Source organism: Artemia sp. Qi Xiang Cuo, chromosome 17, assembly GCF_049724085.1.
Source record: "Artemia sp. Qi Xiang Cuo chromosome 17, ASM4972408v1, whole genome shotgun sequence".
In the NCBI taxonomy this organism is placed as follows: domain Eukaryota; kingdom Metazoa; phylum Arthropoda; class Branchiopoda; order Anostraca; family Artemiidae; genus Artemia; species Artemia sp. Qi Xiang Cuo.
In genome coordinates this window covers 44,165,222-44,192,207 of record NC_142810.1, presented here as the reverse complement: position 1 = coordinate 44,192,207, position 26,986 = coordinate 44,165,222, and the positions used below count along the sequence as shown (strand labels likewise).

The 26,986-nt window shown below is 34.8% G+C and overlaps 1 protein-coding gene across 1 annotated transcript; it reads right to left on the bottom strand.

The window, feature by feature from the left end:
* Positions 1–261: 261 nt before the first annotated feature.
* LOC148942237 (uncharacterized) lies at positions 262–26,773 on the bottom strand. Its single transcript, XM_089103260.1, has 6 exons — positions 26,695–26,773; positions 15,758–15,856; positions 12,086–12,250; positions 1,587–2,006; positions 1,195–1,393; positions 262–861 (listed from the first exon to the last, which is right to left on the bottom strand). Exons 1-6 carry the CDS (start codon positions 26,771–26,773, stop codon positions 759–761), a joined length of 1,065 nt encoding a protein of 354 aa, XP_088959386.1. The 3' UTR covers positions 262–758.
* Positions 26,774–26,986: the final 213 nt, after the last annotated feature.

Here is a 26,986-nt window from a genome sequence, read left to right as displayed (position 1 = left end):
ATTGCCGAGTCAAACTCAAAACGAGAAAAAATTAACATGAGTAGGGTTGGTAACCCCAGAGCCTTCTCAAGACCAGAACAGAATTTACGCTTTACTGAAAACAAAATACGTTAAAATTATTAAAACTTTAAGGAATAAATATCAGTATATGTAAATTAAACTGACATTCCATGGTAATTTTTTTTTTATTGCTATTTTTTTTTTGTCAGTAAAGTGCAAATTGTGTCCTGGGATTGAGAAGAAACAAGGGGTTTTCAGCCCTACTCATGTTATTCATTTTTAGTTTAATTTTGAATAGTTTCTTACATGTATAAACTCTTTGGAGCTCATTCAAAAATCTTGATGTGGACAAGCATTTCTTACATACATCAAATTTGTTACAATCAAGCAAATATGCATGACTACTTTTCACAGTAGGATGATGAAATTGCTAAAAACTGCTAAAGAAACTAAAGACATGAAAAAAAAAGACATGAATTTGCTAAAAATACGAAAAAACATTTGAAAAAACTAGTTCAAAGTATTACTAAGTGGTTGTGAGAATAATAGCCACAAATCAATGAGGATACAACTAGTGTTACAACAATTTTCATAGACTCCTGTATGCACTTTTTGATACCTGTGCAAATTGCTAAAATCACAAAAAAATTTCTACACTCATCACATATGAAAGGTTTTTCAACTGTATGCCGTATTTAAGGTGCATTCAAACTGTACGCTTGCGAAAAACACTTCAAACATACATAACATTTATTTGGCTACTCATCCGTATGCACTCTTTGGTGCCTGTTCAAACTGCCCTTTTGAGAAAAGTTAATTTTACATAAATCGCATTCAAACGGTTTCTCACCGATATGCATTCTTAGATGGGTTGTCGAACTTGCAGCTTGAGAAAATATTTTGCCTCAAAAATCGCAATCAAACAGTTTTTCATCGGTGTGAGTTCTTATATGTTAGTTTAAAGGAGCAGGTTGATAAAATGTCTTGTCCTAAAAACCATATTTAAATAGTTTCTTATCGATATAAGTTGTTAGATGTGTGTTCAAGTTTAAAGCTTCATAGAATATCTCGTCACATACATCACACTCAAACAGTTTTTCACCGGTGTACATTCTTTGATGTGTTTTAAAGTGTTCGGGTTGATAAAAGGTATTGTCACATACATCGCATTTAAACGGTTTCTCATAAGTATGCACTCTTTGGTGCAGGTTAAAATATGAAGAACGAAAAAAGGTTTTGTCGCAAACATTACACTTAAACGGTTTCTCACCCGTATGAATTCTTTGATGGGTTTTTAAATTTACAGGTTTAGAAAAGGTCTTGTCACATACATCGCATTTAAACGGTTTCTCACCCGTATGAATTCTTTGATGGGTTTTCAAATTTGCAGGTTCAGAAAAGATCTTGTCACATACATCACATTCAAACGGTTTCTCACCGGTATACATTCTTTGTTGTGTTTTCAAGTTTGTAGGTTTAGAAAATGTCTTGTCTCATACATCGCAATTAAACGGTTTCTCACCCGTATGCGTTCTTTGATGTGTGTTCAAATAATCAGGTTGAGAAAAGGTGCAAATTTGCAGGTTGAGAAAAGGTATTGTCACAAACATCACACTTAAATGGTTTCTCACCCGTATGCAATATTTTATGCGTGTTCAAATTTCCTGCATGAGAGAAGGTCTTGTGACAATCATCGCATTTAAACGGTTTCTCCCCTGTATGCACTCTTTGGTGCTCGTTCAAACACTTCTTTCGAAAAACTTTCTTATCACATACTTCACATTTGTTTGTTTTTTTCTCTTTATGAGTTCTTTGAGGTCTTTCCAATTTTGTATGCTTTTTACATTGCAGGCAACTTTTTAAACCAGTTTTCTGATTTTCGAAGCCTTTTCCTTCAGATTCTAATTCACAAGCATTTGAAAAAGCATTCGTTGGCGGATTTTTTAAAATTACTAATGACGTATTTTCCAGTAAGTACGTCCCAGACTTATGTTGTGAAAAGTAACATAAAATATAAAATTTCAAAAAGCTCAAAGAAAGCGAAAAAAAATGAATAAAACAAATAATAAAAAATTAAAAAACCAAAAACAAAAACATACCTTTCAATATGTTTTAAAAAGGCTACGGAGTAAAAAAAATCGAATAAAACAAATATCAAAATCACAAAACTGAAAAAAAAAATAAATCTTTCAATATGTTTTAAAAGTCTTATAAAAAGGTATATATTTCGATATGTCTTAACAACTAATTTGTCTTAACAACTAATATGTCTAACACAAATACTAATATGAGCATTTAAATTCAGTTATTCTAATTCAATGAAAGAGCAAAAATGAAACCTAAGCGATCAAAAAGTATACAGTGGGGTAAATCAACCCATAAGAGAAGGAGAGGAAATATTACAACAAATATTACGAATTATTGTAACTGAAATAGGAAGAGCTAAAAGAATACACATTATATTTTGAAGGTAAATTTTTGGGGCAGCCACAAAGCTTTGGATTGAAAAAAAAAGAAGAAAGTCACATTTTCCACAGCTCTTGCACGTACCAGTTCTAACAGCAATAAGGAAAAGTCAACAAGGGGAAATATGGGTAACTCAACCGCAATTGGGTAGTGTGAAATTGAATAAAGGATTATTGGCCAAATTTCTGAGAAAGAATATTTATTTCTGCCCATATTTGTTATTTTCTGTTTAGATTTGTACCTAAGTGCCATTTTAAGTGGCTTCTCTTCGTGTGTCACTTTACTTTCTTGCATCTTGAAGTTAGAGCATTTTACTTTTCTATTCCCAAAGGGCTTGTCCTTTGTCAGCTAGTTCAATAATAAAAACAGCTGATATTTTTCAACAAATCCAACCTAAATTGATGTCATTCTTCTTCTTCCGAATCTGCAGCCATCAATAGCCACAGCTGTCAAACACTAAATATTAAAACACCATCAATTACGCTGGCTCATCCGTTTTTGCATATATTTGGTGATAGTTTGTTCAAAATGGAACAATGTCAAAGAAACAAGAGACCGAGTTGGTATCAGCGGGATTTTAATCCTTAAAGTGCTGGGAATAGGTGATTTGAGTATTGTACTTGCCACATTCTGTCTACTTCAAAGGCAATAAGAATTTTCAAATTAGAAAACATGTTGGCTGAGTAAACATATTTTGAAAACATATTGGCACATTTTGGCCTTCACACTATTTTTATATTTTCTTGCTTGTTGGCTAGACTAAAAGTTGGTACTGGCTCATTGAAAGACCAAGACGGCCCCCCCCTTGGATCCGTAAATCGACGCTGGTACATAGCCAAATAAAACCCTGCTGACTGACGAATAAACCCCTACTTCTCAAAAATAACTGATGGCACCATAAGAGCCGGACGGTCAGCCTACCAACACAAAAGAGAACGAGTACTATGACTGATCCCCACGAGACAGTTATCGTACGCAAGGTACTGCGCCTTGTCAGTACAAGTGAAGAAGGTACAAAAACAAGACAAGTTACTGATAATCAAATCCCCCCGACTACAGGAACAGCTGAGACTTGCCAGCCTTCGGCAAAACCCAGGGCTGAGCTTCCGAAAAAGGATCAATCAGTCATTGTACTCGACTCTCCAACCAAGACTCAGAAAAAGGCAGAAAAAAATTGCTTTTATTTTAAAAACGGACACTGTAGATGGGGCAACGGGTGCAGGAATTCCCATTCAGCAGCAGTACGGTCGATATGTGAATATCACTGCAGCTTAGGTGGTTGTGAAGGTGCCAAATCAGACAAATGCGCAAAACTTCATCCCCGAAATACAAGAAGTTTGCAAGAGGCCGCTGCAATAGGGGAAATCGTTGCAATTACTACCACCTACCGTCCCCAGTTAAAAAAAACAGCCAAAGCTAACGTGGATACCACAGGACCAAAAAACTCTGAAACATCACCCACCGCAACAACTTCAACAGGAATGTTTTCGAACTCGCACTTTCTATAGGAATGGCTCCTCAGCCACAGACAACGTCCGCCACCAACAAACAGAGATAAACAATGAAGCAATGAACCAGAATCAACCAGCAGTCAACAGAAAACAAATGGAAGACGCAACTATTGTACAATAAACACAAAAATCAACCACCACTATCCAAACCCCTTCCGTCAAGAACCGACAAACTCCAACTCTCGATACTGCAAGAACACTTACCGGCAGATCCCAGGTAAACTTACCATGCCTCTGGTTACCATCCTCGAGACGATGGTGTAATTTCTAAAAAAGAAGGTCTAGCAAACTAGAATCCAGAAACTGACCTAAAAAATAAAATAAATGCGCCCACCAAAAAAAAAAAAAAAAAAATTTTGACGCAGAATCACTCAAGGTCATGGGCGAGGTAAATGCGATGATTCCCCTAAAACCTGGAAGAAAGAAACATATTTTCAGTTCCTTCCCTAACATGGCGCTCATCAACTCCCAGTCCCTAGGAAATAAGACTCAGGAGCTCAAACACTTCGTATGCCGTGACAATATCGACATCGAAACATTTACTAAAACATGGGTGGCCTCAGCAGAGTTCGTAGAAATCGACGGATACAACGTCCATCTGCTACCACGGTGTAACGCTGGCGGAATTCCAGTCCATCATGAAGGATGCGTCCGTTTTTCTGTGCAAGTTTTCCATTAAATCTCGGATTCTGCGAATATCAGTATCGAGAAAGAGATTTTTAGAGGTCTAGTGGCTATGGGCTAGGTGTCTTTGGGTGCGTTGTCTACGGAGTCGTTTTTTACCCCTTAAAAGGAACGTTCCGTGAAGAGTTAAACTCTTACTGACAAAAATTCACGGACCGGCTTCGCTAAAAATACCCGTGCGCTGCGATAATCATCGCCGGAGATTTTAATGACATAAAGTTATCGTTGGTGTATGAGCCACTATCCCTGAAACATACGGTCAGCTGTCCCACCTGAAAAGAGAAAACTCTCGACCGCATCTTCATTGATTGCGCCGATTACTTTCGTGAGGCCTAAACTCAGCACCCACTTAACAGAGGAGACCATCTAATTATTCACCTGGTGCCAAATGGTTACAAGCCAAAAAATGGATATGAGACTAGAAAATACCGTTCCATCACCAAAGAGGGCATCACGAATTACAGATAATGCCTTTCCTTGACGAACTGGACTGAGTTGCTGAGACTCGACGGAGCTAACGAGATGACTGAATTTCTTCTAGACTACCTTTTCGAAGGATTTCTAAACATCGACCTCTTCAGCAACCATCCGAATTCGACAGAACACTGAATGGAAATCTCGATAATCAATCCCCTAGAAGTCGAGAAAAAGATTAACAAGATGGACCAAAATGAAGCATCATGTTCCTTCGAAGTCCCCACCAAAATAATTGCCCAGTGTTTGAAGGAGCTTTCTTTACCAGTTGCTGCAATTTTCCATCAGAGTCTTGTTGAGGGAACCTTCCCCCAGCGATTTAAGGAGGCGTAGATCATCCCTATCCCAAAGATGCCGAACCCGAGACAAGTTTTTCACGGCAATTTGGATTCCGCCCCAATCACAGCACTATAAACTACCTTGTCATCATGATGGAAGAAATCCTGAGCCACCTTGAAAATCCTGGCTCTTACGTCAATGTTCTAATTTGGGACATGATCAAGGCGTTTGACCTCTTCGACCATTATATCGTCGTTTCTGAAACAGTTGAAATGAAAGCTCGACAATTTCTTGTTAGACTGAGCGTTACTTGTTTTCTGAGCGACAGGATGCAATGCGTTGAACTTAAAAATACGCAGACAACAAAGACGTCAAAGTTCCTCGGATTTCTTCGTAGCATCCTGCCAGAGTTTCAGTTAGCTCCTGAAATCAACGCCCCAACCGGGGGTCAAACTGGAGGAAAGAAAAATTCAAGCTCCCCCGGCTAATTGTAGTGTGCGATATGATCGTTCTTTTGTGCAACAATTTTGTAAACATTATAATAACATGTCACAGTTATTAACGTCTTTTTTTTCTGACATGCCAGACCCATTGTTTTTGATACTCTGGTGTAATAATGAACTTGACTGATTGATTGATAGGAATAAATCCTTTAAGGCCAGACTGTATGATTACCGAAAATTATCTATGCAGAAGAGATCTTGCTGTACAAAAAAGGGCGATCATCTTTTGACGAATCCAAACGGGTTTAGAAAGCTGTCCTTAAATGGTGGAAGCAAAATTTGAATAGCAGGGTTTCAAGTTATCACCTGATTTTAGAAGACAAAATGACAAAAAAGGTAAAAAGCAGACACATAGGAAGAACTTTGTTTCACTCTCAGCAATAGCCGTTATGATCACGTTGATGAAGAAAAAAACAATTAAAGAAAAAACGCGAGGGCAATTGATAGGACACTGACAAGAAAGAAAACGCTTATTTAGGGTAAATTATTTGACAATTTATAGATTATACAATATGTATGATTGGCGAAACAGGATTAGTCATTGGGAAAGGGAAAAATGATCTAACCTGGTTGTGTCCCAAAAGAGTAAGGGTCTAAATGTGAAATTTCTGAGGATGCTGAGGGGTATTTCGAACTAAATCAAAAACCACTATCTGTATCCTGAGGAGGAGTAAAATTTGAAAAATACAGAGTGTTGAGGAGGGGGGAACCACCTTCATATACGAAATAATTTCTGTTCGTTTCAAGTTTTAATGTTGCTCCTTACTTCCAGTTGAAAAAAAACCTGTTTTTAAAATTTAATTTCTGATCATTTTTTAAATAGTCCAATGAAATCTGGCCACAACCTCCACGGAAAAATGCCCCCTTCACGGATATATTATCTAGACAATTCAATCCCGGGGAAAATTTACCCGGGCAATTGCCCTTAACAACTCTTAAGAGTAATTACCCTTAACCACGCGTAAAATTGAGACAGAAAAGAGAAAGCAAGAAATAAAAAAACAATTTTTATAGGAGTTCTGGAAAATTCCCCTAGTGTATAATTTTCTGTGAATAAGTTCACCCCCTCGAACCTTATCTCCCCATAGTGTTCCCCCCGTGAAAAAAAACCAGCAGATAATTCGTATTCCACCCTAAAATGTATGTATGTTTCCAACAACAAACACTATGCGTAAACAATGGACAACTTTTATAACTTAAAGACCATTCCCCTGGGGATGTGGAGGGGGGTGGGGGTCAGGTTATATCTAAAGCCATAGTTACTGGGCCTTTCAATTATGATGATCAAAATGGATATCTAAAAAAATTATAGTACGATTTCGGGGGGAAAGGGGTGGGACAGGGCTTAGTTGCCCTCCAATCTTTTGGTCACTTAAAAGGCCACTAGAACTTTTAATTTCCGTTTGAATGAGACCTCTCATTATAATTATAAACTCATGTGACCAGAGACAACTTTTCCGTCTATCATAAGCAGCGGAATCGCGCTGCCTAAGTAAAGAATGATGTTGGCACAATGTATTATTGTTTTTTCTTTAGACCAGGGCACTTCGTATCGAAAAAATTGTCGTAGAAACTTCGAAAAGGGTTCATTCGATTGGAAATTGGAATGACTTGTGCCCGTTTTAATAGTCGAAAGTGATTGGGAGGCCACTAACACAACTTCCACACCCAGAATTTCCCAAAACACATCCACTCAAAATTTTGAAACAGCCATTTTGTTCAGCGTAGTTGATTTCCAGATAGAAATTATGTTTTTGAGGAGGACACTTCCCCACAACACTGCAGGCAAGGATGTAAGTTACACCCTGGGGGCAAATAAGGTTTTTTATTGAAGGTGCTGTTTTAGAAACTTCAAAATTGCCTCATTCGATTAGAATTTCAAAGGGCTAGTGCCTTTGTTAATAGTCGAAAGTGATTTGAGGGAACCTCACCCCCCTCTCACTCTCAACGTTACCCCAAGAAGATCAAATAAAAATTTTGATATAGCCAATTTGTTCACCGTAGTTGAAAATTCTGGCAATTAGGTCTTTGAGGATGACAATCCCCCCCCACAGCCCTCAGGGTAAGGGTTGTAAGTTATGCCTTGGGGCATATAAGGTTTTATTGAAAGCTGTGTCGTAGAAACTTGAAAAGGGGCTCATTCGATTGGAAATTCAAAGGGCTAGTGCCCTTTTTAATAGTCGAAAGTGATTTTAGGGCAACTAACCCCCCTCTCACGCCCACCTTTATCCCAACTACATCCAATCAAAATTTTTAGATAGCCATTTTGTTCAAGGTACTTAAAAGTCTTAGAAATTAAGTCTTTGAGGATGATAACCCTCTCAGAGCCCCTCAAGGCAAGAGTTGTAAGTTATGCCCTGGGAACATATACTGTTTTAATAGAGAGTGATGTTGTGGAAACTTAAAAAAGGGCTCATTCGATTGGAAATTAGAAGGGCTTGTGCCCTTTTCAACAGTCGAAAGTGATTGGAGGATAACTAACACCCCTCTTACACCTACCATTCCCCCAAACACATCATATCTAAATATTGAGATAGCCATATTGTTTGACGTAGTTAAAAACTCCAAAAATTATGTTTTTGAGGATGACACTCCCCCTACAGCCTTCAGGGCAAGAGTTATAAGTTCTGCCCTGGGGGCAAATAAGTTGTTTTTTTTTCATAGAAAGCGTTGTCGTAGAAATTTCAAAAAGGAATCATTTGATTAGAAATTGAAACGGCTAGAGCCCTTTTTAATAGTCGACAGTGACTGGAGGGCCAGTAACCCCCTCTCACGCCCCTCATTTCCCCCCACACATTCACGCAACAGTTGGTGACAACCCTTTTGTTCAACGTAGTTAAAAGGTCCGGCAATTCTGTCTTTGTGGATGACACCCCCCCCCCCGCAGCCCTTAAGGCAAGGGTTGTAAGTTATGTCCTGAGGGCATATAAGGTTTTTATTGAAAACGTTGTCGTAGAAACTTCAAAAGGGCTCATTGGATTGGAAATTCGAAGAGCTAGTGCCTTTTTTATTGTTTGAAAGTGACTGGAGAGCAACTAACGCCCCTCTCACGCCCATCATCCAATCAAATTTTGAGATAGCCGTTTTGTTTAACGTAATTGAAAGTTCTGTAAATTAGGTCTTTGAGGAAGACAACACCCTCACAGCCCTCAGGGCAAGGGTTATAAATCATGCCCTGGGGGCACATAAGGTGTTTCTAGCAAGCATTGTTGTAGAAACTCAAAAAGGGCTTATTTGATTGGAAATTGAAATGGCTAGTGCCCTTTTTAATAGTAGAAAGTGCTTGCAAGCCTGGACATTTTTATAGTAAAGATTGATGTGAGTACAATGTATTATTTTTTTTTTTTTTAGACCAGGGCACTTCGTATCGAAGGAGTTGTTGTAGGAACTTCGAAAAGGGCTCATTCGATTGAAAATAGAAAGGACTAATACCCTTTTTAATAGTCAAAAGTAATTGGAGGCCAACTAGTCCCACGCCCACCCTCCCATTTGCCCATTATGTTTACAAACTAAATGTTTCCTTAAGATTAAATCAAAATGCACTGTATTAATGCAACTTCCCAATAAGGCATTTCAGCATTATCCCAAGAACAACTGAGGGGATTATGTTCAAAATTTTGGGGCTACTTCTGCCGTTAAAACTTAACCAAATCAAAATATTGTAAGTGTATCATACTTATCAAAGAAAGTAAACAGATTTTTTTTTGTGAATGGCATCAAGTTTTCTATTTCAGGTCAAAAATGAAACTAAATTAAATGCAACTATTTACGTCCAGATTTTTAAAAGGGCATATGTTGTTAAAAATTTCTGAAAATTTTTCTCCAGCATGCAAATAGCATACTCCATTTTCTCCAGCATACGAAAATATAAAGTCTTAAAAAAACAAAAAGATTTAAAGTATTACTTTCTTTTTCCTGGTAAGACTATATCAAGATAAATCGAACAAAAACTAATTTAAGAAACTTTTTCCACAAAACAAAGTTTTTCAAAGAAAAGTAAAGAACTCCATTCGACCAAAAATGAGCAAAAATAAAATTAAATGATCTACCAAGCATGAAACTACCTCAAATCAGCATCGATAAATAAATGAAACCCAAAAGGAACAGAAATTACAATAAATAACCGAGTCAAACTGAAAATGAGCAGAAATTGACCAGAATAGGGCTCATAACCTTATGCCTTTCCAAGACCAGACCATAATTTGCACTTTACTGAAAAAAATACAAATGAATGTGCATTGTCAGTTTAATATAAATATACTGATATTTAGTAATCAAAATGTTAACATTATTTGATTGATTAAAGAAATAAAAGTAAAAACATTTGAACTATTATTTGAACGACCTAAGAAAACGTGAATTTCGTCATTTTTAAAAATCCAATCGGACTCGCTATGCTCTTCGAGCAATGTAGGCAGTTCAGTCTAGCCTCTATGCAGTTCAAATCACAACAGCCAATTTTCTGCTTATTTCAAATTCAACTTGAAATCAATATAATAGACAGATTTAACTCTAAATTTATAAAGAAATATATACAATACAAATTGTATAATCTATGTAAAGATGTAGTTTTAAGGCTTATTATCAAGCTTATTGCAAAATTAAATAAAAAAGCAAGTTTTTTCAACTGGAATTAAGGAGCAACACTAAGACTTAAAACGAATAGAAATTATCACGTATATGAAAGGTACTTCAATACCTCGCTCTTTACGCTAAGGTTTTCAGTACTTTTGAAAAAAGCTTCTTATTGTTCCAATTAAACAAACATAGTTTTACAGAAGTCCATCTTCAAGAATTGGGATAGAATTAAAATTTTAGCATAAACAGCGAGGTGTTGAAGAGTAGGCACCCCTTTTATATAAATAAGTTTCTGTTCGTTTTCAGTTTTAATGTTGTTCCTTACTTCCCATTGAAATAACATGTTTTATTTTATGTTTAATTTCTGATAGTTTTTTTTAAATAATCCCCGGAAATCTAGCCTCACCTCCACGGAAAAGTGTCCTAACCACGAATATATTCTCTAGACATTTCAATCCTGGTGAAAATTTACCCAGGCAATTACCCTTAACAACTTCACGCGTAAAATTGGTACGGACAAGAGAAAGCAAGAAAAAAAAAAAATATGTATAGGAATTCGGGCAAATTTCCCCAGTGTATAATTTTCTATGACAAAATCGCCCCCTGGAACCTTTCCTCCCCGTTGAAAGTTCCCCTATGGAAAAACCCTCAGCAGAAAATTTGTCTTTCCACCCTAAAATGCATGCATGCTTCCCAACAATACATACTATGCGTAAACAATGGGCAATTTTTATAACTTAAAGACCTTTCCCATGGGGCTATGGGAGGAGTGGGTCATGGTATATCCAAAGGCATATTTATTAGGCCTTTCAACTATGGTAAATAAAATGGCTATCTGAAATTTTTTTCGGACGATTTTGGGGGAAAAGAGGGTGAGGAGGAGACCTAGTTGCCCTCCAATCTTTCTGGTCACTGAAAAAGGGAACGGGAACTTTTAATTTCACTTTGTATGAGCCTTTTCACAATATTATAGGATCACTGGGTCGATACGATTACCCCTGGGAAAAAAACAAACAACTAAAAAAACAAATACACACGCATCCATGATCTTTCTTCAGGCAAAAATAAAAAATTCCTCATTTTTACAGATAGAAGCTGGAAAACCCAATGTCAGGGTTCTCTGAAACGCTGAATCTGATGGTGTGATTTTCATTAAGATTCTATGAATTAAGGGATGTTTCACGCTTTTTTTCCGAAAATAAGGAAAATTTTCTCAGGCTCGTAACCTTTGATGCGTAAGACTAAACTTAATGAAACTTATATATTTGAAATCAGCATAAAAATCCGATCCTTTTGCAGTATCTATTGGTATCAAAATTCCGTTTTTAAAGATTCGGCTACTATTGAGGCGGGCTGCTGCTTACTTACAGTTCGTCACTACGAATTGTTGGATAATAAAACCTACCAAACCATTTTAAAGTGAAAATTTTAAAATGTTCATGAAAGACCAAAAACGGTTTGGCAAATACATGCCCATTGGAATAAGAAAAAAAAGTTCCATCATAAGATTAAGTCCCTTTGTTCTATTATGGTCAAATAGAATATTATTCAATATATTTTAGTCAACAAAACAAAATGTTTCTGATATACCTCCATTTATAAAACATTTGGATTCCTGGGTTTCGTATTCAAATTTACATGTTCCTGAAATGCCAGGTACATTGAGCAAAGGAACATCTTCACATTTTGGTGGCAAAGTATGGTTCCGAAACTGAAAGGGGTTATCGCTGTGACCTTGTAAAGCATCTTCAACTTCTAAAACGAAATTTAGATTGAACGGACATAGAAAAATTAAACAATAAAGCTTACTAAGCAAATCTAACAATTTTTTTCTCTTTAGTTACGTGTAAAAAATGTAAATATACAGATATTATATGTACACATAAAATCAGATATATGTGCAGGTTTGTTCACAAATCTTTTTTTTAAATCTACTTTTTATAAAGGAAAAGAAAACCAGAAACATTCAACGAAATTCACAAACATTGAAGGAATTAAAAATTGAAATTCATAACATATAACGATTTGCTGGATTAAATTGACCAAAAATCACATAATAAAAACTTCGGGGAAAGCATATCCCCCCCCCCTCATAGCCGCGAGCCAAGTTTTGTAAGTTATGCCACACGGACACATAAGGTGCTTATGGAAAGGATGGTAGCAATAAATTCCGAGGAGGCACATTCAAATGGAAATCGGAATTTATAGTTCCTTTTTTGAGAGTCAAAAGTAATCTGAGGGCAACTAGCCCCCTCCCCTCCCACAACAGACCGTCTTTTCCCCAAATACATCCGATCAAATATTTTAGATTTCTATTTTGTCCAAAATAGACTAAAGAAGAAAAGACTAGAGAAGAGAATAGAGAAAAGACATTTGGGCAAAATATAGTAAAAACTTCGGGGTTTACACAGCCCCCCGGAACCCAGGGGCATATACGGTTTTTATGGAAGGGATGATCGTATAACTTCGTTGGGGGCTCATTCTATTGGAAATTAATAGTTCTAGTTCCCTGTTTAAGAATCACAAGGGACCAGAGGGCAACTAGCACTCCTGCCTTCTTTACCTCAAATCCATCCGATCTCATTTTTGAGATAGCTATTTTGTTACAATAAGTCAAAAGATCGGCTAACAAAAACTCCAGGGTCAAAACAAACCCACAGATCCCTGAGGCAAATGTTGCATGATGTCCAGAGGGCATACAAGGTTCTTATGTTACGGTTTTGAAAATAAAAAAAAGATCAGATAAGCCAAACCTATATCCCCACTAAAAACTATATATTGTTCCAAAATACAAGCGAGCTGACCCCTAGCCGTCTCTGCATGGCCCGACCCTCATCCCTTCCCCCCCAAAAAAATTAAGATATTTTATTCCAAAAATTATGGCAACTCACCATTTGCCCTCCATGGCCCGACTCCCCCACCCAAAATAAAACCGACTAATTAACAATATTCCATCCCAAAATTTATGGGAGCTGACCCCTGGTCCTCCATGGCCTGATACTCCTCCTTCCTCCCAAAGAATTTTAAATGGTAAAAAATGGGAACCGACCCCTGGCCCACTCATCCTCCCGTCGATTTATTCAAGTCAACAGAATAAAAAATAAAAAAATTAACATTTTACAGAGAGAGAGAGAGAGAGAGAGAGAGAGAGAGAGAGAGAGAGAGAGAGAGAGAGAGAGAGAGAGTAGAAAGAGAGAAATATTTTATTAACAAAAATTACTCTTACATAATCTATCAAAAATCATTGGGGAAACACATTTGGTTGTATATGATGGTTGTTTGAATCCTTATATTCTACTAATATATATTCACATTTCTCTTACGAATTAAATCGCAAAAAAAAAAAATTAACAACGTCCCAGAAGGTAGCAGTTTGAACCCACTCTAAAACTGAATACAATTACCTGTCCCCTTTATACACTCCGGGAGAGAATTCCACAGCTGTTGTCCTACAAAAAGCAGAAATAAAGATCCTTGTTGAGCACTCCGAACCTCAGACACTATCCCAGAAGAATATCGAGTTTCATAACAATGTTAAAACGAGTTAAGACTTAAAAATTTCCCAAAAGCAATCCGGCGAATAACGATTCAAACATTAAACAGTTACTTGATAATCTCTTTAACTTAAGAACGTTTAGAATTTTCATTTTAGTGAAGTAACTCAAAGTGCTATTTTCTAGTCTCTCATATTCTCCTAAGGCATGAACAACTTTATTTTGTAAAATTTGAACTCTTTTAAAACTTGACACAAAAGAACTAGTCCACAGCAAACAACCATAAGAAAGATACGGATTGATAAGAGAATGATTGAGGCTCTTTAGAATTCTTGATGGAAGCTCATTCCTTAGCCTTCTTAGAAGACCCAATCCTCTTCTTGGTGGCAATCCTCTTGCCACTTTTGCTGCTATTGCTTCATAGTGTTGTATCAAACTCCCAATGCAATCAAGACAAAACCTAAATATTTACCACCATAAGCTGGATTTAAGAATACACCATTCATACAAATTTTAACTTTTAAAACAATGTGAGTACCATTTCTACACAAAGTCCTGAAATTCCTCTTAAAAACCTCAAAGATAGACAGCTAAATCTAATATGACTTGCCAGTTCATTTAGGGCCTTATTAGCCTTTTCAATAAAACATTTTTGCAAGATGATGTTGCTGTAAACACAGTGTCATCAAAACTTAACTATAGCTTAACAATCACAAAAAATAGACAATTAAAAGTAAAAAAATACCGATTAATAGGGGTTTTCTGCACCAGTTTCCATAAAATAATATACAAAATATAGTCTCCAAAGTTTAGCAACTGAATTCAACTAACCTCGTTAATCTCTTATATGTATTATGATTACATATTCCCACCTAAACCCCAAAAATTACCCATCCTTTGATAGAATTATTTAGTTCATCATATGAGCACAGAGGACTGACAGAAAATTCCTCAACAAGATTATATAATTGTCTCACCAAACTTAAAATATAAAGTTAATAAAATGAATTTAAATGTATTTTACATCACTAATAAGTCACTTTATCATCCCCTCAGCTATTAATCGTTAGATTCAAGTACATATGCAGTTAATTTTTTTTTTTTTTTTTTTTGTTAAGATGACTTAAAGAGCAAGAAGGAAAAAAAGGAATAATTATTTTCTAGAACGAAGTAGCTTTTCTTTTATTCTGGCTTTTTCTTTTATTTTTTTTTTATCCTACCCTTTCCCCCTTTCCCAATAAGTATCTTTCTAAAATTTATCATAGAATTCGTTCTGGAACAAATGGACTAAATTTCCTTGCATTCTCATATAAGTTTTCTAATTCAAGTGGTTCAACTCCCCTGTCCCCTCTTTGCAGGCATTGTAATATGAATAATGAAACAATTGACCATTGCCTATTTGAATGCAATATGATGATGTCTGCACAACATAGCCTACCTTGCTTTGTAAACTGTTAAAATGCTTCAAACACCACAAAATCTCACTATCAGCCAAGAGCCTAGCCAACTATACCTGCACAGAGAGCACAGAAATTGATATCTATCATCTTATATTTGAACTCCTTGAGTCAAAACATCTACTGAAAGATATCTGAGAATATCTAATAAATAAGAGACAACCAAGACAGTAGCTCTGTAGCCCACAGAGTGAAGCAAAAAGAAGAGGGCTAAATAGTACCAACTGAATAGCCCGCCTGCTGTGAATTAGAAGAAGAAGAAGAAGAAGCTTTTCTTTTATTCTGGCATAAAAATTAACTGTACAACTTACCGTTTTTAATGAAAGAATCCTCAGAAAGTGTGATGGGATCGACCATTTTCAGAATTTGTGGCAAGTCCACGAAAGATCTTGGATCAGAATTAATGCAAACTATAAGAGATATAATACTATCATCAAAACTTAAATACAAAAGAGATTTTAGCCAAGATTCCTAAAATACAAAATATATAAGGATAGATGACTAATAATGACTTTTAACCCCTTCATAGCATATTTTATATTAATACAGTTGAAAGAAAAGGCTAAACTCCTTGAGCAGTCAAAGGCATTACAAATTTGATCATTATTAAAATCTTATTATTTTTCTTTTTAAGGGTGCAAAAATTAAAAAACTGTCTTTTTGATGTAACTAAATCTAAAGTATAGTTGAGGATTTTAAAATATAAAAAAAGTTAATGATGAAAAGCAAAATAAAGCTGTCATCTGTATTCTGTTAGTAAATTTTCCAATCCAAAAACTTGGAAAATTTGGTTTAATTCTTGAAAAAAGAAGCTTTTTAATGCTTAAACACTACAAAGTGTAGGCTTATTATGCACATGTCATCATGTTTTTCCAAGAGGATAAATCTAGATCATGTTTTTTAAAGAGGACAAATACATATAATCTTACTTTTAGGACTTGTATAATATGAAAATCGATCTAAAATTAGATAAAAAAAGATATTATGTCATAGCATTCTATTTATAAATTAAAAAATTAATCAAAAATTAAGTAATTACCTTCTAAAGAAATTTAAAAGTTAAATCTGAAGTACAACTCAAGCAATTTACTAAATATTTCTAGAAAAATAAGTCTTTTGTATATAACATGAAGAAAGGACACGATCAAAAATGGGGTTTTTAAAGGCCAAACGAAAATACTGAAGAAACACACAAAGCGAATATTAAATAACAATATAATCTCTCTCTCTCTCTCTCTCTCTCTCTCTCTCTCTCTCTCTCTCTCTCTCTCTCTCTCTCTCTCTCTCTCTCTCTCTCTCTCTCTCTCTCTCTCTCTCTCTCTCTCTCTCTCTCTCTCTCTCTCTCTCTCTCTCTCTCTCTCTCTCTCTCTCCCTAATCTAAGATGGTAATTTTCTTTTGCTTAACCATTAATGAATATCTTGAATATCTTGGCTATATATCCAAAGGCTGTCTCCAGAAAAGCACATAAATAAGGATCAGCTAGATAAGTATCAACTAAGCAAAAAAGTAAGGAGCAACTTGGCACAATATCGACCAAAACTCTAAAAAGTGGAATTGATAACAATTAAATTGAAATTATTTTCAATACTTTTTGATATCAAAAAGTATTGACTTTTGGCGCTGACTTGACTTTAAATATATGAAATCAATTACCATACGTCCAATGTCACCCAATCACAGCGAAACGTCTGTAGGGGCGTATACACAGGGGGGGGGTCCCCTCCTTAATGGTGTTGGCCAATTGGTAAAAACCAAATGAGTTGGTAAAATTGTGATTTTCCCAATGCTGCCAAAAATCTTTGCTTGGTTAGTTAAAAACCATAAAAATACTGACATGTCATTTACAGAAATCCTGAAATTGGTAGGTAAACACAACAGTTTTACTGACTCCTTTCATAATTTTATAGATAGCACCAGAGTTTTACATTTGGTTGAATAAAAACATGAAAATACTGAATTGAAATCTAATTAATTCTCAATCTAGGTCGGTAAATTCAGTTTTTTTTGTGACTTCATGGATAGTGCCAAAATTTTTATTCGGTTAAATAAAGAATATGAAAATAATGACAAAACATGTACTGTAATCTTGATCGTGGTTGGTAAGTATAGCAGTTCTACCAACATTTTAGTGATTTTACTAACAGCATCACAACTTATCATTTGGCTAAATGAGGAACACAAAAATACTGAAATGACATCTCTAAAAATTCTGACCTCAGGTGTTAAATGCATGGGTTTAACTGACTCAAAGGAATAGGAAAAACCCTCATTTGGTAGAAATTAGAACCAGTTACATCCTGTGTTAAGCTTACGGTTACGCTTTCTGAAAGGCTAGGTGGTTGATAGGTTAAGAGCTGTGGGTGGTATAGAGAGCAATGCCCATCCAAGGTAACAATATTTCAATTCCAAAATTCACAAATTACATGTGTTGGATGATTGATCTCAAGTGCAAAGCATGAGATTAATGAAATAGCTAACCATGTAAAATGAAATGTTTGGATTCATGAATGTATTCCAAAAAGATTATTGTGAATGAATCAATCTTTTTTTCACAAAAACAATAAGACTAAATGGATTTTATCTGCTGAGAAGATTGTATTCAGCCCATTTGCCAAACAAGCAACCAACAAAATCAAATTGTCTGTACATTATATCTGAAAAAAAAATCTGGAGGTATTAGGAAAGGAAGGCACAAGCAGAGGTGGTTATGTTTCAAAGCTATGATATACAAGCAATTTGTCTGTTATTTGACAAGCTGTCAATGAACACATTTGAGCTGAACTGGGAAGGCAAGCATGCTAAATTTGTTCCAAAGCTTATAGAAAGAATCTCTTTGCACAGCACACCTGCAGCAAAACCTCCACAGTCCAAAACATATTCAAAATCTTACAGGAACTGCATATCTTTTTTAAAGATCAAATGAAACGAGCCATTGTTTAGAAACAAGCAGTTGAGAGGGCTGGACCAAATCTGAAGCTTCAGAATCTGTCAATGACTAGATGGTTGTTCAGGTCAGAGTTTGACAGTATTGTGAGCCTGCCTTGACACTACTGTTAAAGTTCTCAAAGATCTAATAAAATAGAAAACAGACAAGATAATAAAAGAAAAAGTCCAACTTCTGCATTACCATATTACCTGCTTTGATTTTATTCAGATTTTTATGGTACCTTAAATTGCATTGTCCAGCAAATGAGGAATTATCCTGTAAGTGCTGCTTAGTCAAGATGTTGGGCCAACGTATTGGATGAATACTCATTCTTGAAGCCATGGCCTGGACAACCAATCTCTGTCCACAACTCCCGTAAAGGCCTCCACACTAGGGACTGAGACTACTCCTTTGCTTAGAGACTTCCAGAACCCCACAACTCTATTTGGGAAGCTGTTGTTTTATAGTCTGGTGTTGTCTACTTTCAGAACAGCTTCATGGTGTCCTCTAGGTCTTATTGACTGGTCAAGTTCAAGCATATTTTGTTGCAAGAACCGAGTGCGCAGCATTTTGTCAGACAAACATTTTTTTGGAGGGGGGGGGACCCCTTCCCCTTCCCCTGGGTACAGCCTTTATTGAGATCCAACTCTGATTGGCTCACTTATATCTAATAATTTAAAACTTGAATAATAAAGTGCATTTAACTTAAAATTAATTTTAAACAAGTTATATTAAAATATCCAGATATGTAAAACCTAATGCAGGCCTATATGTGTCTTTCTCTTTTATATGCATTGCTATAGACCTACTGTTCATCTGATTTCACAGAAATTGATGATGTTGAGTGCAATTTTTAAACGGTTTAGGGCATAACTTAGGTACAAGACTTTACCTTTTTGGTTTTTTATCACTAAAGTTAAGTTAAGTTTTAATTCTATTGACAACAACTAAGTATAGCAAAGACCATGCTCTATAAAACTTGTTCATTAGTTTCACAGAATTGCTAACAATAATGATTAAAAAAATAAAATAATATCAAATTTAATTTTCGGTGTTGATTTTCTTAATTGTTTATCCGCAAATGGAAAAATACATCAATTTTCCACAAAACAAGCCCCTAATGGCCTGTGATTGACCTCAAATTAGACAAGGCCTAGTCTTGCTTACATATAGCGCAGGGATCATCATAAGTATAAAATAGGGCTACAACACATTCCAAAACTTCAAAATACTTTCCTAGGGGTCATTGAGGCTCTAGATCTCATGAGCCTACAACATATTTCTTAGTAAGTGTTTTCTTGTTCATATCATTGACCTAAAAATAAATTGAACATACCACCAGATGCCATTTTTATCCTCTTTCTGAATATAATAACTGTAAAATCCAATTGTAAGCCCTTTTAGGACCCATGAAAATCATAATGTAATTCTATATTTTTTTCATTATTTTACAAAAATGGGTTATAGCATTTTTTTTCAAACTTACATTTCCATTTTGTAAAAGTTGATTAATTCATAAGCATTGATTTATCAAGATTAAGTTGATTTAAAAAATCGAAACAAATCTGCCAGGTTTTCTTCTTGTTCTGTTAGGCTGCTTAAAACTACGATTTCACCTATTTGTTGGAAAATATCAAAGCCAACAGAAGAAACATGGCAGATGAAAAATTTTTGGAATATATTATTCAACTTAATCATGACTAATCAAAGCTTTTGAATTATATAACTTTAGAAAATAAATTTATAATCAAATAGTAGGGTAAAGTCACTGATGATTTGACAGTTTTTGTAAAAAAAAAACAGTTTTTCTACTCCATAAGTCCTAATTTAAAGACTTTTGGTTTGAAAAGGGTTTCAGTACCTAGGAAAACCATCTAGGGATCTAAATCTTTGATGAGAAGTTTGAAGTTTTATCTGAAAAGGGTAAAAAACTCCAATTTTCCAAAATTAGAGCATTTTCTCCTACAAATTTGACACAACAAAAAAGTTACCTGTTTTTGACGCAAGTCGGAACCCATTTGACAAGTGCTGAAATACTTGGGTGGAACCTGGTGTATTTGACACAATTCGAAATACTTGGAGAATATCTGTGGGTGGAACCTGGTCTTATTGACATGTATATTCTTGTCTCTTTGTTTTTCCTCAACTTCATTTAATGTATAAAACACTTCAAAAAGTAGAAGTAATAAAGCTAATAAAATTTATTCAAGTATATAGTATTTAGTATAACAAAATTGGTTAATCATGAGGAGTGTGATATTGTGACCTAGATCACATAAATCTTCTTTTTTCTAAGTGTTGCATATATGCCACGGGCATAGCATCTCCAAACACTATCTGGAATGGACCACTTCCTGCCAGTTTTAATGGCCCAGCAAAGATTTGTTCATTGTTGACAGTGTAAATGTCATCAACATTTGGCCATTTCAAAGCGTGATCAGCAAATCTAATCCACTTGAAAAATTTTAGTTTGGACTGTCTTTTGTCAGGAAAGTCCAGAATCCTACCGACAAAATATGGCACCTTGCTTTTTTTGTTGCTAAAGAAAATGGCATATTATTTGTCAAGCTGGGGTTCAACTTCCAACCCAAATTTGAGAATTTTTTTTAGTTTCATTGATAAGCGCTAAGGAAAGGGAACAATGACTTCCATATGAACCTAAGCAATTTTTGGCAGTAGTGGATATTAATAAATTTGACAGCTTTATTTTTGTTAGTGAACCCTGGAATTTTGACATCTATTTTTTCTCCTTTGTTTTACATGTTCAGGGAAATTTTGACAGATCCATATATATTCTAAAAGGACCTGTCGCTGTCTGTCAAAATTTCTACAAGGTTAGTACAAGATATTTGAAAAAGAAATAAATCAATTTATAGAAACCATTGTTTACATTTGAATTTGACTAAAGGAACATTTTTAGTGCTCCTGTTATTCCACTACATTAAACAAGAATTTTGACAATGTAATATTTCTTGCCATTTTAATTTAACTTTATCAAGAAAAAGCTAATGTGACTAGAATTCAGATAAAATCTGTTGTATCTTGATGCATTGGTGCTAATCCAAACTTTTTTTTCCAATAAATAACCAAGCAACACCAGTTTGAACATTGCATACCTGAAAAATTGTTGGGAGCTCATTTCTTGTCAAAAAAGGGACACTGACTAAATTTAATGTTCTTTTCTTATCTGGGTGTACCAGATATTGCATCAACGTTTCCCAATGGTGAAATACAAAAACAGCTTCAAGAGATGGCGCTCCAAGTTATGGCTAAGCAGAGTTACTCTGTTTTGAAGGAAAAATTCAAGAGCAGTTCCGAAATTGCACTGTCAAATCATTGGTACCTTTATCCTATGTTTGAAATCCAAGGTTTAAGCCTTTTTTATACCCAAAACTAGAAATTTTTTGGTCATTTTCAAGGGTTCAAAAAAGACTTAAATTTGAATTTCCAAGAGAAGCAATTATCATATTTGTACAGAGGATAAAAAATGGCATTGAGTGTTATACTTGCATTATTTGTAAATCCAAATATAAATAGCTAAATATTAACCATTTTCTAGACTTCAACATACCTTCCTAGGGGTCATTGAGGCTCTAAATCCATTCCTGATAATTTCATCTAGCCTACTTAACACAACTAATCCTACTTTCTTAGACAGAAAAATGTCCCTTGGATAGAATTTTACCAGTCAATGGTCTAGAGATTTAGTCCTAGATTACATGAGAAATATTAGCCTATTGTTGTTTTTAATAGTCTTTATTTGGCAGTAAAAACAAAGTGAAGATGGAAAAAAGGCATCAAATATTGGGTAACTATTTGCACTTCATATTATTGACTTACAAATAAAGTGAACATACCATTCATTGCCTTTTTTAGGGCTATTGAAAATATATATAAAGCCAACAGAAGAAGGTTTAGCCACAGAAAAGTGGTACAGTCTTCTTTTCTGTTTTTGTTGCTCTTTTGACATAGCATTAACATGGGAGATGAGCCTCTCTTTTTGAAACTCCCTTGTTTCTGTTCTGCCAATAAATTGTGGATTTCTATTTTAAAGGCCCATAATACCTTATATAATAACAATGAGCAGTTAGCATAACTTATTGCCCTTACCCTGAAAAGCAGCGGAGGGGGGCATTTGCAAAACCTGGAATTATAGTTATTTGGCCTTCAGTCTATTTTAAACAATTTGGCTATCTAGAAAAGCATTCTTTTGTTTCCAAGCCAAGAATAGCCACAATTTAAATGTCCATTATGATTAAGACATTCTAGGCCAAAAATGCTAGTCATCAAATGATTTGTTTAGCTTTCTTCCTGCAATGAAAAGTTCACTTTTTTATGGTAGAAGATATCCACAATTTATTGGCAGAACAGAAACCAGGGAGTTTCAAAAAGAGGGGCTAATCCCCCATGTTAATGCTATGTCAAGAAAGCACCAAAAACAGTGAAGAAGGCTGTACCACTTTTCCATGGCTAATCTTCTTCCATCAGCTTTAATATTTTTGATATTTTGTTGAAAATACATTCTTGAACATTTGGCTTCAAGGAAGAAGAGAACAGCATATTATTGCTAAATTTATTAACCAGACTTTCATTTATCCAACTTAATTGTGGATAATCAGTGCTTGTGGATTATATAACATTAACAAAAAAGATTTATAATGAAACAGTAAGTTTAAAACAGATGTTTTAAACCTTTTTACACCCAAAAACTAGAACTATTTTGGTCATTTTCAAGAGCTCAAAAAGGACTTACAGTTCAAATATAAGCATTCTTTATATTCGTAAAGAGCATAAGAAAAGGCATCAAAAGGTATGTTCATTATATTTGTAAGACAATAATACGAACTGCAAAATTTACCAAATATTGCACCCCATTTGTCATTTGTGGATATCCACTCTTTGACTATTGGAAAAATTTAGTTTATAAGCTTACATAAAATGGTACTATCCAATCTCCTTATAATTAAAAATATTTTTGCCATCTAGCTGGAAAATTTTGCCCATGCCTATAGGAGAAACCTATATTTGCCAGCTAGTTGACAAGAAATGTTTCCCCAGCAAAACTTTTATTTTCCAACCAGTTGACTAGCAATTTCTCCCCAGCAACACTTAATTATGCCAACTAGCTGGAAAGAAACATTGTCCCAGAAAACAATTCATTTTCCAACTTGTTGACTAATAACTTATCCCCAGCAATGCTTAATTTTGTCAACTAGCTGGAAAAAACGTTACCCTAGAAAACAATTAATTTTCCAACTAGCTGACTAATAACTTCTCCTCGGCAACACTGAAATTTGCCAACTAGCTGGAAACAAACATTGCCCCAGAAAACAATTCATTTTTCAACTAGTTGACTAGTAACTTCTCCCCAACAAAACTTTATTTTGTCAATGGGTTTTCACCCTGGGCTATTTATTATAGGCTGGGCTACTTGAAACTGTGAGTGCACACATCACTAAGAATAGAAGGGTAAATTAGTCAAATTTCCAAATAATTTCAATATTTTAGTTTAGCAGCATTTATTAAAAAAAATGATATTCTAATAAAATAAAAATAAAGATGTTAGCATTTCATGTTTTTTTTCAATATATTAGATTTCATCTAGACAGCCTTCCCTCCCTAATGATCCCATCATTATATACAAACCTAAAAGAAAATTCCAAAAAGTGGATGACAATTTGCCAGATGTTTTCCATAGAAATTGCCAACAGATTGTTCTGGGTTTCTGGCTGACTGACCATATTTCAAACAGTGGGCTGTACAAAAAATGTGGTTCAATCCTGCTTTCTATGGCCATAATGAAAGAAAGGTTGGGATGGCTAGGGCACATTCTGCAGAAGAAGGATGACAAATTGCCACAGATTTTCCTGTTTGGCCAGCTGTCTAGGGCTAAAAGGAAAGCAGTTTGTCCTTGTCTGGGGTGAGAGGATGTCATAAAGAAATATTAAAGGATATGGGAACTTCCAGCAAGGGGAGACATTATAGTAAATTTCTACCAAATCATATTATTGACTTACGCATAAAGTGAATATACTATTCAATGCCTTTTTTATGCTGATTAAAAATATAGCAATCATTTCTCTTGAACATGACTTTCACCCCCCCTCCCTATATATGCCAATTCAGGGTATATATTTTGGTAAAGTTCTACAAAATCATATTATTGAGTTAGGAATAAAGTGAATGCACCATTTAATGCCTTTTTTTTTGCTGATTACAAATATAATAATCATTTCTATCGGAAATGAATTTCAGCCCCCCCCTATATAAACCGAACCAAACCCAGAATTGGCATATATAGGATGTGGGGGGGGGGGGCTGAAATTAATTTACAATATAAATAATTATTATATTTATAATCAGCATAAAAAAAGGAATCAAATTGCGTATTCACTTTTGTCTTAACTCAATAATATGATTTTACAGAACTTTACCTACATTTCTACAACCTAACCTAACCCCAAATTGGCATATATAGGGGGGACTGAAATTCATTTCCAATAGAAATGATTATTATATTTGTAATCAGGGGAAGGTGCCCAATGGATATTCTTAAAAAATTACATTCTATAGAATGTAAAAATAATATCCAACTGCACTTAGTATCAAGATAAAATATCATGCTAGACCAATAATAACATTTCTAAGACTCTTACACCTTTATCTACCTAGCTGAATATTTAACTGTATATGTAATATACAGAATATCTACCTAGTTGGATAATAATGTAGCTAAGTGTTCTTAATATATATCTAACTAGGCAGATAAGAAGATTCTCTAAGCAGCTTGGGGTTAATATCCAACTAGCCAGATAATTCATTTCTTGGTCAATATCTACAAAATCATATTATTGAGTTAGGACAAAAGTGAATACACCATTCAATGCCTTTTTTTATGCTGATTATGAATATAATAAGCATTTCTACTCATAAGGAGACATGTTAAGAAAACAATTCTTACTTTAAAATATGTATAATGATCCTAGTTTGTATATTATCCAAGGGGAGAACCTTTATCATCAAGTCTTTTCTGTAAAAATCCTCAAAAGAGAAAAAGTTTCCAAATATCACCACATTTTCAATTCAATGCTTAAGTCTTTTGAAATTGCTGCTGTAAACTGCTGCCAAATAAGTTGTTTTATAGATAGCATTTAGCATGTGTGTTGAAAAACATGTTTAAAGAAAAAGTAGTGGTAAATTTAAATTATAGAAATTCTGTGCATCTTTTGTAACCTAACCAAACCTAACCACTGCTATTAATATATTGTATTTATGCCACTGCTATTCGCCCTTCACCACTGCTATTAATATTTTGCATTTACGCCACTGCTATTCACCCTTTGCCACTGCTATTTGCCCTTTGCCACTGCTCTTTAAAAAAAAAATATTAAAGACTGGCATGAACACTATCTATAAAAGAACTTATTAGGCGGCAATTTAAAAAGACTTAAGCATTGAATTAAAAATGTTATATACAAACTAGGATCATTATACATATTTTAAAGTAAGAATTGTTTTCTTAACATGTCTCCTTATGAGGTGTCACAAGGCTAAACAAATACCAAATGAAACTTTCAGGGATGGATCTACATGCTAAGGTATGTTGTGGGAAGATACTTTGAGCTTGGGGGGAAGAGGGATTTCAAAAATATCTTCCCATGACATAATTTGTCCTTTAAAAACAATTCGGTTATTTTTACTTGTCAATCTCTTGTCAAATTCTTTCCCTAATTAGGCTAATAAAGTTCAAATGTCTATCAACACAGAGTGTTTGTCACCTGGATGCTACCCTTAAGGGTAAAATTTATGATAAGCAAAGTTGTGACATCACAAACGGGTTTCATAAGCAGGTCAGCTATATAGTAAATAAGTTTAAAGGAATGAATGTTAAAGGAAAATAGGATTTTGGAATAGCCTATATATTAATGAACAAGGTTAAAAGCTGAAGTTGCGTAAGGTAAGTGGTGATATATAATTATGATAGTAATATAGAATGAAATGTGAGCTAAAACAACTAGAAATGTGTAAAAGTTTACCATTTTGTAGAGGGGGAGAAGCAGAGGTAGGTACTTCAAAGTACCTTCCCAGGACAAACCTTAGCATGTACATCCATCCCTGAAAGTTTCATTTTCCTAACCCAACCCCTTTCCAAGATAGCCAAAAGCGATTAAAGTAGAATTTTACCTGGAATTTTACTTTTTTATCTTATTTTAAAATGCAACAAACCTTGCTTGCTAAAAATCAAAATAGGCTAGCCTAGCAAAAGGTAAGAATTTTTTAACAAATTACTTCTAAAAAACAATTTATCATTAGCCTATTACCTTTCAAACAGAACCTCGCAGGGTCATAGGGTCCGTGGACTCCAGGGTTGTATTCAGCAGGATAGTCACCAAAGCCCATTTTAGGTTTTTCTTGGATAGATTTTCAATAAATCCTTTCTTCAATATTATTTCAAGTCCTAAAAATGTAAATCCTGTTCCTCATGTTTTTCTGGAAGATCCAATCATTCTAAATATCATTTGTGTGGATACCCGCTATCGGCAACTGTTCAATTAGTTGTTATTATCTCTTTTTTATAACATATTTTCTTATGAACGATATTATTTGGTATTT

Bases quoted from the DNA above. Each gene is read 5' to 3' on its own strand.
- LOC148942237 (XM_089103260.1), bottom strand. From the start codon at position 26,773: ATGGGCTTTGGTGACTATCCTGCTGAATACAACCCTGGAGTCCACGGA. The intron at 15,857-26,694 runs GTAATAGGCTAA...TATCTCTTATAG, and splicing joins TGCGAGGTTCTGTTTGAAAG to TTTGCATTAATTCTGATCCA. The intron at 2,007-12,085 runs GTATATCAGAAA...TTTATATTTTAT, and splicing joins CAAATGTTTTATAAATGGAG to GTTACTTTTCACAACATAAG.